At 38.6% G+C, this 15,948-nt stretch overlaps 1 protein-coding gene across 1 annotated transcript in view; it reads right to left on the bottom strand.

Annotated features, from left to right (window-relative positions):
• The window catches only part of ADGRV1 (adhesion G protein-coupled receptor V1), a 555,854-nt gene that overhangs the window by 418,437 nt on the left and 121,469 nt on the right, over positions 1-15,948 (bottom strand). The window contains exons 48-53 of the mRNA XM_008061062.2: positions 15,183-15,447; positions 14,358-14,480; positions 6,667-6,889; positions 5,723-5,927; positions 3,049-3,195; positions 257-512 (exon numbers count right to left, since the gene is read on the bottom strand). Coding sequence (XP_008059253.2) covers positions 257-512; positions 3,049-3,195; positions 5,723-5,927; positions 6,667-6,889; positions 14,358-14,480; positions 15,183-15,447 — 1,219 coding nt within the window. The remainder of the gene's footprint in view (positions 1-256; positions 513-3,048; positions 3,196-5,722; positions 5,928-6,666; positions 6,890-14,357; positions 14,481-15,182; positions 15,448-15,948) is intronic.

The raw sequence follows: 15,948 nt of genomic DNA, 5'->3' as shown, positions 1-15,948 counted from the left end.
CTGCACTCCAGTCTGGGCGACAGAGTGAGACTCCAACTCAAAAAAAAACAAAAAATAAAAAGTAAAAATATTTCCTACATCATTATTGCTAGGTGATTTCACATAATCACCTAGTGATGAGAAAAAAGGATTGAGTATGAATGTCAAACTGAAAAGGACACATGAAAAGAGAAATTTACATTCCTTGTAAACACTAGAATTGAATTATCCAAAGAAACTCCTCATTAAAACATGAAAAACATTTAACAAGATTTACCTTCAGGCTCTACTACTTTAACGAAGAGAGACCCTGCGTGCCAGCCCACCAAGCCGTAGGGTGAGTCATTGGGCAGAGTAGTGATCACAGACTTGTTTCTTTTCTGGTCAATAGTAGCTCCCTTGGATGGGTCTTCCACCCCTTCTGTGGTAATACGGGTGAGTGTCACAATCACAACCTCTGCTAACTCTGGTATATCATCAGCAAGAACCGTCAGAGTGATTGTGGACAGTGCCTGGCCTTCGGTAAATGAAATCTAAAATTTTAAAGAAATAAAATTTTATTCATTTTGTAATTCTTACTGTGTAGTAAGAATATTAAAAGTTTGATTTTCTTTCAACATAGGCACAATTTGATAAAAAATATTTAAACAATGTAATGATTCTACCAATCAAATGGCTTCCATATTAAAAGTAGAAGGTTGTTAGGAAAAAAGAAACCATATCTGAAATTTAAGCTAATAAAATGAAAAATTTAGTCAAACTGTCATCTCCTAGAGCCTATATCCCATTATAATGGAGAAGTACATAGTCTTTCTGGAAATCTAAGTTCTAGATACCATGCACAAAGATCCATGAAGATAAAAGAAGGAGGTGTACCGATGTAAACTTTTTCCCTACAAAACTGTTGCCAGTCTTGTTATTTCCTTTGGCTAAACTCAGAATGGATGCATCATTTCACAAGGAATCAACTAAAACAGACGTGGCCAGAGAAAGAGGGGGAGAGATGTAAATCATAGCATCTCTCTCCTCCCTTGTGTCCTCCCTGTCTAAAGAGTCAAGTCCAGATTCACTAAAGGGCATATGAAGTCCTTGCTGAAAGAGCTTCTGTCCACTTCTTGAATGTCGTGTCCCACTGTTCCCCTCCTCATACCCCTCTCTAGCAATGTAACTACAAGCTATTGACATTTATCAAACTAGTATCACAAACTATGTCTCTAGCTTTGCTGACACTCATCACTCCGTCCGGAGAAGGCACTATAGAATATAAATTCATGAGCCTTACTAATAAAATCAGGGGTCAGAAAAAACTACTGTCCACTGGCCAAATCCATTTTTCCTAATTGAAGTTTTATTGGAACACAGCCCAGCTCGTCCAATTCATCACTGCCTGTACTGTCTACTTATATCACCTGTATTGTCTAGCACAACTGTACGGAAAGGTAGAGTCATTGTGAGAGAGACCATGCGACTCACAAAGACTAAGATATTTACTCTATGGTCCTTTAAAGAAAACATTTACTAGCTCCCCGAATAAAATAGTTAATCCTTCCAAAATATAGTCTAAGCTTACGGTACTATTATACACAAATTAGAAATCATTGTAATCCTGTTCCTATAAGAAATGTTAATTGGGGAAATGTATTATAATTCAAAACCTATAGAACCAGAGAGACACAAGTTATAATTTTGCTAGCTTAGATCAAGTAAATGGCAAATGCAAAAGAATTCACTGCAACATTCTCAATATACAGAAGCTTCAATCACCTTTCAAATGATACAGGAGCCTAGAAATGGTAAATGATGATATATACCTGTCCTTTTTTGAGACAAGTCCATGAGAGTTCCTTTAAAAGAACTCTTCAGAGAAGCATTTGGGCCAAATACTCAGAGTAATCTTTGAAACCCAAGGCAAGCCAAGGAGACAATCAGGAAACAAATGCTCTCGAACCCCCTCGATATGAGGCATCTACTTCTTTGGTACATTCTGATTCTTTTTTTTTTTTTTAATTGGGCTCTCACTCTGTTGCCCAGGTTGGAGTGCAATGGAACAACAGCCTCAACCTTCTGGGCTCAAGCTATAACGCCCAGCTTTTGTGTGTGTGTGTACTTTTTGCAGATACGAGGTCTGTGTTGCCCAGGCTGGTCTTGAATGCCTATGCTCAAGCGATTCTTCCACCTCTGCCTTTGCCTCCATTTCTGCCTCCCAAAGTGCTGGGATTACGGTGTGAACCACCATGCCTGGTCATTCTTGAACCTGTGCTCCAAGTATATACTACTCTCCATTCATGGCTACCATAATCCTTTGCCCAGATCCCTGCTCAGGGCTGACACACCCATCCCTCCGCTGCTAGGAACAACAGCCTCTCTGTTTCCCATTGGGAATCACCCTCAGCTGCAACAAACTTGGTTAGGCCCCACCCCAAGGGTGGTTTGAAGTCTGAAGACTACTAAAATGGGGATGTCAGCAGCTTAGCCCTTAACTGGGAACAACTCCAAAGACCAGCTCAGCTTCTGCCTCTCCCACTGGACCGACCTCAGCAGCAGTAGCCTAGGATCAACTTTTCTTTGCGCATCTTGTCTTTTTCACATCCTTATAGCTGCATCTCTCTAATAAACCTGTCCACAACTCTTAGTCTCAGAGTCTGTTTACAGGAAACCCAACCTATAATATCACTCTACAACTCTGATCTACTCTTTCACAAGTGCAGCTGTTTTACACAGGCTTGTTCCCTATTTTATCTAAATCTTGAAACCACGTTTCAGTCCTCAGTTTTACTGGTTTTTATCTTTCTGATAGTGTATATGCCCACAATTTGGCCAACCGATGTGCTGAGCCTCAAAAGGAAAGACTTTGTTTTACAGATAATTTTGGTTTTATGGAAAATAAGAACAATAATCGTAACAATAAAGCTAACCTTAAATTGCATCCCTCTTTCTACGATGATTAGTAGGAATCCAGTGTTGACAAGGTCAAATTCAAACATTTCATCCATAAGGCAGGGTTTGGTATCATACATCAATAGTGACCATAATTTAAAAGTGTCATTTACAATTTTGTAAATTACATACCACTCCCGAGGTAGGAAATATGTCGCTAATACTTCCATCAGCTTCCCATGCTACGGTTATACGACCATATGTTCCTTTCAAGCGCTCAACATTCAAAGTGACTAGGCTATCTTGCTCCATTTCTTCCACTTGCTTAGTTAATGAATTCTGAAAAATACACGGATAGTCATAGGGAGCTACCTAAAACTACCTAAGCAGATTTTTCTTTATTTCATGTTATTATGCATTTGCAAACTTTACAATACTAAGCTACATAGAATAATAGGTGAAAGACAATGAAACAACAATAATACAGAATGACCATGATTTAAAATATACATGCTTGAATAAGTAAAAAACTAAGTTAAAGTAAACAAAAAACGCTAATTTTCTAGGATTACTTATTTTTATCTTTCTGTTTCTATAATTTTCAAATTTTGTTCAGTGAACATACATTACTTTTATACTCAGAAAGCATATCATTTAAAAAAAAGCATTGCTAGCACGTGAAAAGTTTATAGAACAGAAAGGATAGAGTCAGGCCAACAGGGAAGCCTTTTCATCCTATGGAACCTCTGGCAATCCCTCTATGTCTTTGTTTCCTATTTGTAAAATAAGAGTTTGACCTACATGGCTTACGCTATCCCATCCAAGAATAACGATGTCAAGAGAATTAGGATGCTCTCTTCCTGATTATTTGCAAAGGTCTCTTATCCTTAAATTCATATGCTCCAATTTGTTTCTCTAGGCTATCCTGTTTCCTCTGATGGTTTCATCCTTACTTATGATCTATATAAATGTTTTCCTGCCCCAAATACCCCTTACCCTTATGATAGAACTCCTTACTTTCTTCTCCTACTAGCCTATGCTTCCTAGCCTCTTGCTTTTGTTCCAAACTAATTTCTGCTTCTTTGTAACTACCGTGTTCTTCACAAACACATGTAACCTCTCTTGCCAGCCATTTAGTAAACTGTTCCAAAAAATGAATACTTCAAAAAGTATCTTCTTACAATCCCCCTGATTTTTACCACGGCATTAAAGCAAGAATATGGACTACACTGACTTTTAAAAATCTTTCCACTAAGATTTTTCTTTTTACTATGGTAATCTGAAAAGAGACTTCCTCATTAATTTCTTAAAGCTTATGAAAGCTTCTACTTAGAATGCTAATTTGAGCAGAGATCCTATCCTATAGTGATATTTTACATAGCACTTTAACACGTTGCTACAGATGTTACATGGTAATAAGATTTTGCTCAAGGCCATCAAACATCCCTGAATAAAATGCCTTGATTTTAAAATATGCATATGATTTATTCACAAAAGACAACGCCTTTTAAAAAATCTTGCTCGTTCTGGCACCAGGCCCTCTGTTAATGAGGGTTAGTAACACAGAGACTTGATACAGTCAGAAAATATTCAAGAAATTTTCATTATCTACTAAATCTGATCTTGGAATAAGACTGTCCAGACACAAAAGCACAGTATTTGAGGAATCCTATTGAACTGATTGATGGAATCCAGGACACTATCTATCGGCAAGAATCAAACAACAGTGACTTTATGTCTCTAAAACAATTTTGGAGTGAGCTTCATAAAGAGAAATCTACGATGCTCAGAAATTGAGAACTCGAAGATGCTCTCCATCCAGATTCAGCTTCAGTGAATCTTTTTTTGTTTTTATGATTCTTTCAATGCGTTTGCCCATTTCATGATGGGTGATTTATGAGCACACCTATCCACACCATAGAGTGCTCAGCAGTTTTTGACAAAAACAGCATGATCCCTGTTACCTTCCCTATTCACCTGATCTCACTCCAAGTGACTTTTTTTGTTTCCCTGGATGAAAAAAGTCCTCAAAGGGAAACTTTTTGCTGATGGAAGAGATGAAACAAAAAATGGCAGAAGCACTAAAAGGCATCAAAACTGACAAGTCCAAAAGCTGTTCTGAGCAGGGGAAAAAGCATCTCAATAGGTATAATGCATCAAACAGAGCGTACTTGGAAGCTTAATAAATACACAATTTTTTTTTGAGTTGGAGTCTCACTCTGTCGCCCAGGCTAGAGTGCAGTGGCACCCTCACAGCCACTCCAGCATCGACCTGCTGGGCTCAGGTGATCCTTCTGCCTCAGCTGTCCAAGTAGCTGGAACTACAGGTGCATATTACCACGCCCAGCTAATTTTTTGATATATTGTAGAGATGAGGTCTCACCAAGTTGCCCAGGCTGTTCTCAGGCAATTCCCTCACCTCGGCCTCCCAAAGTGTTGGGATAACTGGTTTGAGACACCATGTCTGGCCAATACACAATTTTTTATATAAAAATTTCATTGGGGGTGGGTCTCTCCTTTGTATTTGTATTTAGAATCTATTTAAAACAGGGCTAATAGTAGAGTCACACTTTAGACCAAGACCAACTTGTAACATTTCTAATTCAATCCTATAAAAGGAATCAGAAAAACAACAACAAAACTATCAGGACAAGTTGACACACAGAGTCTGTGTATAAGACTACAAACTACAAGACATCAGCGGAATTCAACTCTGAATGAAGAGTCAAAGGTGAGGTAGGAGAAAAGGAAGGGGAGAGGCTGAAGATTCTCAAAGTATGACTCACCCAGTGCTGATAACAGCTCATCTATCGTATGATAAATAAATCGCTCTGACTTATAAGGGTGTGACTCTCAATGTGCTTACCTGAGCAAATGCAACAACTCCATAGGCATCATCATTAGACAGAATAGTTATTGTTACAGAACCATGAATACCAATCTCTGCTCCTCCTTTGGGATTTTTAAGCTGAACTTTGAAATATTCTTCTTCTTCTGGAACTATATCATCCAGGATATTTACCACAATTGTAGCTTCTCTGTCACCAGGTTCAAATATCAGTTCACCTGAACTGGCATAAGAAGTATATGTAAAATAAGTCAACTACAACAAATTTAAGATATACACATAGTAGATTATTTATAAAATTATCATTATGTTGATTAATAGTAAAGGTTTGAAAGAAGTGGTACGATCATAGCTCACTGTTACCTTGAACTTCTGGGCTCAAGCAGTTCTCCCAATTCAGTCTCTTGAGTAGCTGAGACTACAGGCACATGCCACCACACCCAGCAAATTTTTTGATTTTTTTTTTTTTTAAGAGATGAGATCTCACTATGTTGCCCAGGGAGGTGGGGAGGGATCTTCAACTCCTGAGCTCAAGTGATCCTCCCACCTCAGTCTCCTGAGTAGCTGGGACTATAAGCGTGAACCACTATATAACCAGCTAATTCTTAAAAAAATTTTAATAGTTGGGGCATCTCGCTATGTTGCCCAGGTTGGTCATGAACTCCTGGCCTCAAATGACCCTTTTGCCTCAGCCACCCAAAGTGCTGGGATTATAGGCATGAGTCACCATGCTGAGCCAGGATCCCAACACTTCATAAGTAAAATTTTAATCCAAAATATTCACAAAATATTGATTAACTAGGCAGAATAGATATTAGGGACATGGCTAATAACCAAATTTCTGGCTGATAAATAGCTCGTATATTCTGGATATTTTTCAGTCACTGAGTAAAAACTTTGAAAGTAGGTGCCACATAAAACTAAGTTGAGCACAGACGTTTAGTGTAAAATGTGGAAGCTACCTAGGAATGAAGTCAGACTGGCTGGAGACTGAGGCCAGCTCATACAGATGTGAGTGAGTGGCTGCCGCCAGAGCTATTAAACTCTTGCTTGAATTCAGGGACTTCACTGTGACAGAAGCCACTTCATAAGCAGGAGGTGCTTCCACAACAAATGAGAAGTGATTCAGCTCCGAATTCCAGCAGTAAAGAGCAGATGTATCTTGGCCAATAAGAAGTATGTGGACTGCAGGAAGAAAAGAAAAGGCAGCTTGAGGGAAATATGAACTGTCACCCCCACACGCCCTGCAATGGTGCCAAAGCAAAACCTTCCAACTCTGGAAGTTCTGTTTGGATTTCTGAGGTAACTAAATGTGATTCAATTTCTGAAATGACAAAGTATAAATAATAATTGTTAAGTGCCACGGAATGATCAAGCCAGCCCGAAGAGGTAGCCACACCCATCTAACACAAAAGATATCCCTGAATGGTGAAACGATTTTGGACTCTTGTATTTGTCTCAATGTTTATTTATTAGATGGCATAGTAGGATATTTTTTAAAGTGAAAAATACTCATAATTCCACCATTAAATGTCTTGTGTTTGTTTTTCCTTTCCAGTTACCATCCACATGCATTCACAATTAACACAATTCTAAACAGTGTGAATATAAAAAAATTATTAATTCACAATCTAATACTATATTTATAGCATTCTAGAGTTTTATGTTTCTACATAGTATTTAAGTCTATAATTTTAATGTGTAGATAGTAAGCTTTAAGGCAGATTTCAAAATGTATTTAACAATATCTCTATATTAGCTATATGTTGTTTTACATTTAATTTCTCAGTATTAAGTAGAGACAGAATTCTTCATGTTAATTATCTTTACTTGATAAATTCCTCAAGGTAGTTAATTAGGCCAAAGCATATGAACAAATTTATGAATGTTGTAGTATATTCACCTATGATTTTTGAAATGTTTCAAGAAACCGATTTTCAAAGCAGTGACACAAATTTGTATCTATATGAATGAGGAAGAAAGGGGGCTTATGAGGTTGTATATAGCACAAATAATCTTCAGACTTAAAACTGGGAGAAAAAATGGGAAACCATAGAAAAACATGCACAAATTCCAGTACTTAGAGAAGCACACTGGAACATAAAGATAGCAGTAAGACTGATTAGATAGAGAGAATGAGAAAGCATAAATCTCTTCTAAATTTTTAACCCACAGATTACAACGGGAAACCCCATTTCCTTAGTCTTACATATCAAGAACTACCAATCGTGTTTGTTTATAGTAATTAATTCAAGTTCTACTGCAATTTAGTAACTGTTGCATATACGCTTAAGATCATCGAGAAAAATGTGACTAATAAACTTGCATTTTCAGGGACCACATATTTTTCATAAAGCTTGTAAAACTGGAAGAACTAAGTAAAGAACAAACTCAGGCAGATCTCAGCATCCCTGAAGTTTAGCTGATTCTACAGTCTCAGCCAAGATCATCTCTGCCTGTACAGTAAAATGACATTCCACATGTATGAACATCCAGTATCCCAGCAGTCTAGGACTCTCTTTTTATTTTTGAGTTAGGGTCTCACTCTGTCGCCCAAGTTGGAGTGAGTAGCATGCTCATGGCCACTGCAACCTCAATCTGCTGGGCTCAAATGATTCTTTCGCCTCAGTCTTCCAAGTAGCTGGAATCACAGGCTTGTGCCATCACATGCCCAGGTAATATTTTGATTTACTGTAGAGACGAGGTCTCATTAAGTTGCCCAAGCTGGTCTCAAACCCCTGGACTCGGACAACCCTCTCACCTCTGCCTCCTAAAGTTCTGGGATTACAGGAGTGAGCCACTGCACCTGGGAGTCTGGGACTTTCTTTTAGGATCCAACCAATAATGCTTACTCTGCACATGAATGACTCAAATTTAACATATTCCAACCAAACTCATTATCTCTGACCCCAAAAGCCTGGTTCTCCCCCAAGCAACCACCAAAATTACTTGACTACTATCTATCCACTAATTGCAGAAATTAGAGCTCATCTGTGACATCCTTTCTCTTGCCTACCCCCATATCTAATCTATCAACTCCTGGGGATTTTGCATGTGACACATCTTCTGAATCAATCTATTTCTCCAACTTTCCACCTACATCATCTACCACTTTCCAAGCTCACTAATCTACAGTATGAATCTCTAGCTTGTGTCAGACTCTCTTACTACTGTCTAAAAGTTTTACCATGACCTCAAAAGTCCCCTTTTACAACACACAGACACACATACACAGAGCCTGTCTCTCTCTCTTTCTCTCTCTCTCTCCATCTCCTCATCACCTTCTCATAAAGGGCATCCCAATACTTGCAGAAGAAGAACCATAATCCTTTGAGTCCCTATCTGTTTTGCCCTAATACATCTTTGGTTACCCCCAGTACCACTGTTGCCTCACTGTCTGCGTTTGGGTTACACTGTTCCCTTTCGAGTCCTTTCCTAGAAGCACATGCTTGCCTGCTCCACCTGACCTCTGCACATGCTGTTCCCTTTGCCCTTTCCCTCAGCAATTCCTACTCAACCTACAGTTCTCAACTCAATACTTCTTCCTTCAGCAAGCTTTCTGGGCATCTCTTAGACCAGGACAAGTTCTCTCATTTTGTGTTATGAGAGTACTTTATTCTTTCACAGTAGTTATCTGTTTAGAAACTATCTGTGTGATTATATGTAATATTTCTTCCCGACTACATGTTAAACTTCTTCTGGGCAAGGGTCTGCGTGGTTTTGCTTACCCTTGTTTCCCCAGGGTCTTTCACTGTGTGCAGCACATAATTGGCACTTAAAAGTGTCTAGTAACTAATAAAGGAGAGAAGAGTGAAGGGGAAAGATAAGTTTATATGTCCTTGTAGTCTTTGTCATATTCATTCTTTCTCTTCCATTTATAGAATTCAGTCACCACCCAATAATCTCTGTCAAGTCATTAACCAGAATAAATATGTGATCCTCACAGTCATAGAGCCAATCTCATAATTTTAATAAAATATTTGACACATTCAAAATAAGGAAGTCCTTGAACATTATTTAATGCATAATTTCAGCTTTCAGGGGATCTATAATAAGCCATTCTAAATAATTACCTACAATCTTTTCATACTTCTACAACCTCAAGTCACAGAAACAAAAGAAATAAAGAGACCTCACAATGGGTCCCTTAATAAGCCTCTGGCAGAATTTTTCACAAATTCTTTTAGAAAGTATGCTTATTATATTTTAAAAAAATCTTTAAAGAGAATTCTATAACTCTAATTAATGGCCCATTCAGGCAGCACTCATCATCCTTAAAAACATTCATTAGGCAACTATTTTGAATAATAATAAGTGACTCAAGGAGATACAGTTCAGTCCACTTGAAAACTTAAGGTATAAAAATAATAAAGGTAAAAAAGTTAAAGGAAAAGTAGACAAAAACTAATCAAATGCAGGATAAAAGATACATAATTTATTTATGAAAGCATTTGTTGTGTGAATAAGAAAATCACTCAAGTTGTACATCATATGGTAACATCATAGACTGATGACTTGATGACCTGCCAGAGTGGTGGAATATAAAGAGAAGATGCTTAAAGAAGGATGAGCCAAACAAAGACAGGCACAGGTCTCTGATGGGACAGTGAAGAGAGTGTAGAATCTAGGAAGTGATGTACTAGTCCAGACAGGAAGTGGCCAGGGACTGGGAGAATGTGTTAAGGACAATCCATAGGGCTGAGGAGGAAGGAAGAGAAAACATGGGGACAAAACACAATGAGATAAACAATCTATAAGGGGGCATATTACATCAATAAGGGTACCTGGTCTCAGACCAGGTAAAGTGGGGTCCAAAGGGAAGCCTAGATGCTGGGGAAAATGGCTGACCACATGCAGAAGATTAAAACAAGACCCCTATGTATCACCGTACACAAAAATCAACTGTAAACAGATCAAAAACCTACATGTAAAACCCCAAACTATAAGAACCCTAGAAAATGCAGGAGACACCCTTATGAAAATTGGAACTGGCAACCAATTCCTAATAAAACCCCCAAGTGCCCATGCCATAAGAGATAAGATACACAAGTGGAACCTCATCAAACTGGCAAGCTTCTGCAAAGCCAAAGAAACCATCAAGAGAGCAGGGAGACAGCCCACAGACTGGGAAAAAGTCTTTGCCAACTGTATATCTGACAAAAACCTAACATCTAAGATCTATAAGGAACTCAAATATGCCAAAAAGAAAAAAAAGCAGCCCTATTAAAAAGTGGGCAAAAGATATGAATAGACACTTCTCAAAAGAAGACATACGAGCAGCTAACAGATACATGAAAAAATGCTCAGCCTCTCTAATCATCAAAGAAATGCAAATTAAAACTACACTGAGATAACACCTAGCTCCAGTCAGGACAGTCATCAACAATAGCTCAAAAAACAACAGATGCTGGAGAAGATATGGGGAAAAGGCAAGAATTCTACACTGTTGGTGGGAGTGTAAATTAGTACAACCTCTGTAGAAAACACCATGGCGATTCCTAAAAGATCTAAAAATCAATCTCCCATATGACCCAGCAATCACCCTTCTGGGAATATACCTGGAGAAATTCAAATCATTCTGCAAAAAAGATACCTGCGCACGCATGTTTATGGGAACACTATTCACAATAGCAAAAATATGGAACTAACTGTGCTACCCATTGAAAGTTGACTGGATTTTTAAAATGTGGTACATATACATGATAGGATATTATACAGCCATAAAGAAGGACAAAATTATGAACTTCACAGAAACTTGGATGGATTTAGAGTCTGTAATACTCAGTGATCTATCCCAGAAACAAAGAACTGAGTACCACATGTTCTCACTCATAAGTGGACCCTTATGAGTCCGCAATTATCTTAATACTGTAAGAAAAGACTGGCAGTAGTGGGAAACTAGCAGGAGAAGGAGCGGGGGGAGGGCACCCTTCATCAATAAGGGTACCTGATCTCAAACCAATATTGACATGAGGACCAAAGTGAGGCCCAAACTTTACCTGTACAATGACCATTTGTATACATAACCCTGAATTGCGCCCTACATCTTTAAAATAAAAATTAAAAAAATAATCTGGAAAAGAAGAAGAAACATTTTTAAAGTAAAGTTGTGAGCATGACACTGTATTTTATCCTCTGGATCTTTGTTCTCCTATGGGTTGCTAATTTGTCATCAGAGAAATTAGCCTTCTCCAGTGCTAGCAGATTAGAAGTGTGATTCCCTGGAGTGCACTCATCATCAAATAGACACACACACACACGTGCACATAGTAAAGTTAAACTATGGATGTCCTATAGTTTTTGTTATCATAAGATTTATTGAGTAAATTTCCATCATGATGTACTAGAAAGATTTTAAATGTTAGGCCCAAATGGAATTGAAACACTGAATCTTTCTTCCAATCTTTATTAACTATGGAACCTTGACAAATATAACCCCTATAAGGCTTAATATTCTATTTTATAAATAAGCATACACTGCTATCCCTTCTTTTTCCTATCTGTTTATCTGTTGTGTGTAAATATCAAAAGCAAATACATTGGCAAAGTACACTGAATCATTAAAACTCTGCTGAAATCCCTTTAAAAAAAAAGGGAGGCCCAAACCTTAACCTGTATGATGACTTCTTATCTACCTAGTCCTGAATTGTAGCCCACATCTGTTTGTGTGTGTGTGTGTGTGTGTGTGTGTGTTTTGGAGTCTCACTCCATCACCCAGGCTGGAGTGTAGTGGCAACTCACAGCCACCCCCATGTCGACCTGCTGTCTATTTGATGATGAGTGCACTCCAGGGAATCGTCCAGCGATCCTTCTGCTTCAGCCTTCCAAGTAGCCAGAACTACAGGCACAAACTACTGCACCCGGCTAATTTTTTTTTTGTAGAGACGAAGTCTTGCCAAGTTGCCTGGACTGGTCTTGAACCTGTGGGCTTAGGCAATCCACTCACCTGGGCCTCCCAAAGTGTTGGGATTACAGGCTGAGCCACCGAGCCCAGGCTGTACCCCACAACTTTAAAATAAATAAAAATATTTTTTTTTAAGAGAGGCAAATAGTGACATCAGCAAGATGGTGGAATAGGAATTCACCCACAGAAATCCAACTAGTCACTACCCATAGATGAGAATATCCTCATGAATATTCTAGAATATGGCAGTGAGGCTGACACATCCCCTTGAACCACAGATTAACAACAGCTGCACATATAAAGGGTAAGAGAAGAAGTTTCTTTTACACCATGTCGCCTGTCCCCTAAGCCGGGACAGTCCCACAGCACACAGAGGATCCCCAGGACCCATGTCTTTTACAAAAGGAGGAAAGAGTTGGAGGCAGACATTCTGCTTCCCCGTCATGCGGGGACCCATCACAAGGTGCACTTTCTTGTCTTACTTTACAGGAAACATAGGTGGGATCAGCAGGGCTAGATCACCTGAGGTCAGTGAGAGACAAAGGACGGGGAGGGACTCACAGTGCTCGATTACACAGATCATGGGGCAGTGGAGGCACACTCCGAGAGAGCCTAACCAACAGAACTATTCTCCAGAGACCACAGTTGACAGATCTGACCGGCTTCCACACCCAGCCCTGGTGATCTCCTTGAAATGTCCCCAGGTCAGATGATAAGAGCAAGTCAGCAATTATCTGCTGAGGCAGTATCTAGCTCAGACAAGACTTGGTGCACTCCTTAGGCCTTCCCTAGGCCAGAAGGCAGGGACAAGTTGGTGGCTATCTGAGGAGAAAGCATCTGACCCCATTTGGACCCAGCTAGAGAGCTACAATCCAGTCAAGCCCTGATACTCTCCTTAAATCACAGCTCCCAGGCCAAGAGGCAGGGACAGGTCAGTATTATCTGCAAAGGGAACAATCAACCTGCTGAGGCCCAACCATGCACGAGAACTCTCCTCAACCCTGGCTCAGGTTGGAAGACAGGGGCAAGTCGGTGACTATCTGTAGAGAGAGCATCTGGCTCTGACTAGACTCAGTGACAGAGCAAACCCCACTTCCTGGAGTCCTTGCCATGTCAACCAGCCTCAGCTTCTTCTCCTTGCCAACTCTAGAATAATCCCACAGCCTCCAGGCAGCAAATGATACCTTGGGTTCCACTAACATTTTGTTTCTGAAATCACAGTGATTAAAAGTATTTCTTGTTTCTCGTGTGTGGATTGAAGGTCAGAGGACCAAGAGAGGTTGGGAGGATGAACAAAGTTGGCAGACTTTTCATAGTCATTTTCTGACTTAAAAAAAAGTCTTAAACACAAATACTTGTTATTCTCCTACACCTATTTTCATATTTTAAAAATACATATTTAATATCACTCATTTTTCTCTAAACAAAAGATATACTATCTTTATTCTTCACAAATATTTCCCCCTTATTTTAGTCATCCTGATTATTTTCAAGTAAAGTGCCCATATTTAAAGTATCAATCCCCCAAAGGACTGAAACAATATAGGTATATTTAAATATAAACAATATATATTGAAATTCAAAAGAATTGAAAAAATTATGGGAAGGATTATTGTAAATATCTTGATTTTACACTCCTATTAGAAAAATCAATGTCTGACAACATGATGGTAAATATAAATAATGAAACTAAAATCACTGGCTTTAAAAATTGCCTTTAGGATTCTTTAGTAGCTTAGAAGTCCTTACCTATTCCTGAGGCTGGTGTGAAGGAGTGGATCCTGTGAACACTGGCAAAATCCAGGGACTGAAAATATCGGAAAGAAGACTGTCCCGTCTCCCAGGTGAAAATATCAATTGAATTCTGATCTCCTACAATCATGGGCAACAGTTACAGGGAAAAAAATAACAAAACTGCACAGTAAAACTATAATAAAAATGCTAAGTTTAACTTATTAAATTTATATTTCCTCGGAATCCATTTACTTTAGCAAAATCACATCTTATTAGGAAGTACTTCAAAAGTCTTTTTGCATCTACCATATGAAGTAAACACGTGGTCATCCATCAACTATGATCTAATGTTAAAGAAAGAAGGACAAATTTTTTTTTTTAGGAATGTTGGAATTTATCTATAAAAGTTCCTCTAAACAGAAAAAAGGAAATTTCTATTCACAGAATATTTCAAAACAGTCTTATCACAAGTTGCTAAACACTATCTGTTAATAAATTTTTCATGACAGCCCAGGTACAGTCACATAAAAAGTTACTTGTTTGTACTTTAGGTATAAAATCTTTATAACTCTTTTAACTTTACCTCCCACTTCAAATTTCATTTTAATGTAACTTCAAAGTAGTAGTCAGAACACCACAAGATTATGGACATAATGCTTAAATTTTTTTCTCCAAAATCCATTTATAGCTGACAGTTAATACTTATCATCTATCAAAAAACATTATATGAATTAGCTAAAAAAATTGTTAAAAGAGCATGTTCATATAAAACATACCAAATGAATGTTTTATAATTTCAATAATAACTATATATGCATTAAAAACACTGAATCTTCTCACCTAGAAAGATATTTTTGGCAAATACTAAGTAAATATCATTGCCTGAAGACAAAGCCTCAACTTGCGTTGTCCCACTGACCGGCACATCTTGAAAGTTAATGAACCCACTGCCAGACCATCTGAATAACAAGGAGTTGAGCCTGGTGTTTGCCTGGGAAATGGCCAAGAACACAGAGCCCGCTCTGGTGAACACAGCCATGCTCAGCACACCTCGGACAGGGAGGTTCTGATGCGACACGAAGTTTCCTCCATTCCACCTGAAGACCTACAGGAAATGTTCAAATACAAAACCCTTTAAGACTGGGAGTTTAGCACTTGTGGGACTATAACCAAGATCCTATGTTTACTTTCCTGGACCCTTTTATTGACTTAGAAGGATACTTTCATAAATGAGAAAGGACCCAAACAGAGCTCTCTTGCTGCTCTCTCCCTCTTTGGATCTGCGTATGTGTGCTCATTGCGTGCATGGCAGGGTCAAGTGCTCTCACCAAGCTCAGAATAAAGGAAAAACAAGCTATTTGAAAAGAAGTCAGTATCAAATATACATCAGGGCAGAAGTCGGCGAAAGCAGAAAAAGGGAAAGCCAAAACTCATAATTAAGTTAAATATGAGAAACTTAGAACTGAATAAGAAATGTTCTAATGTTGCAACAGCATTGCTAACTGTTTAAGCAGTGGGATACAGAGAAATGCCTAAACCTTTCTTGTCCCCATGGTGGCAGTCAATGCATACAAGGTTTCAGGGTAAATTTTCCTATATTTTAAAT

This window comes from Carlito syrichta, unplaced genomic scaffold (genome assembly GCF_000164805.1).
Source record: "Carlito syrichta isolate Samal-C Ts95f unplaced genomic scaffold, Tarsius_syrichta-2.0.1 Scaffold305037, whole genome shotgun sequence".
Lineage (NCBI taxonomy): Eukaryota > Metazoa > Chordata > Mammalia > Primates > Tarsiidae > Carlito > Carlito syrichta.
This window is presented reverse-complemented; position numbering and strand designations above follow the sequence as displayed.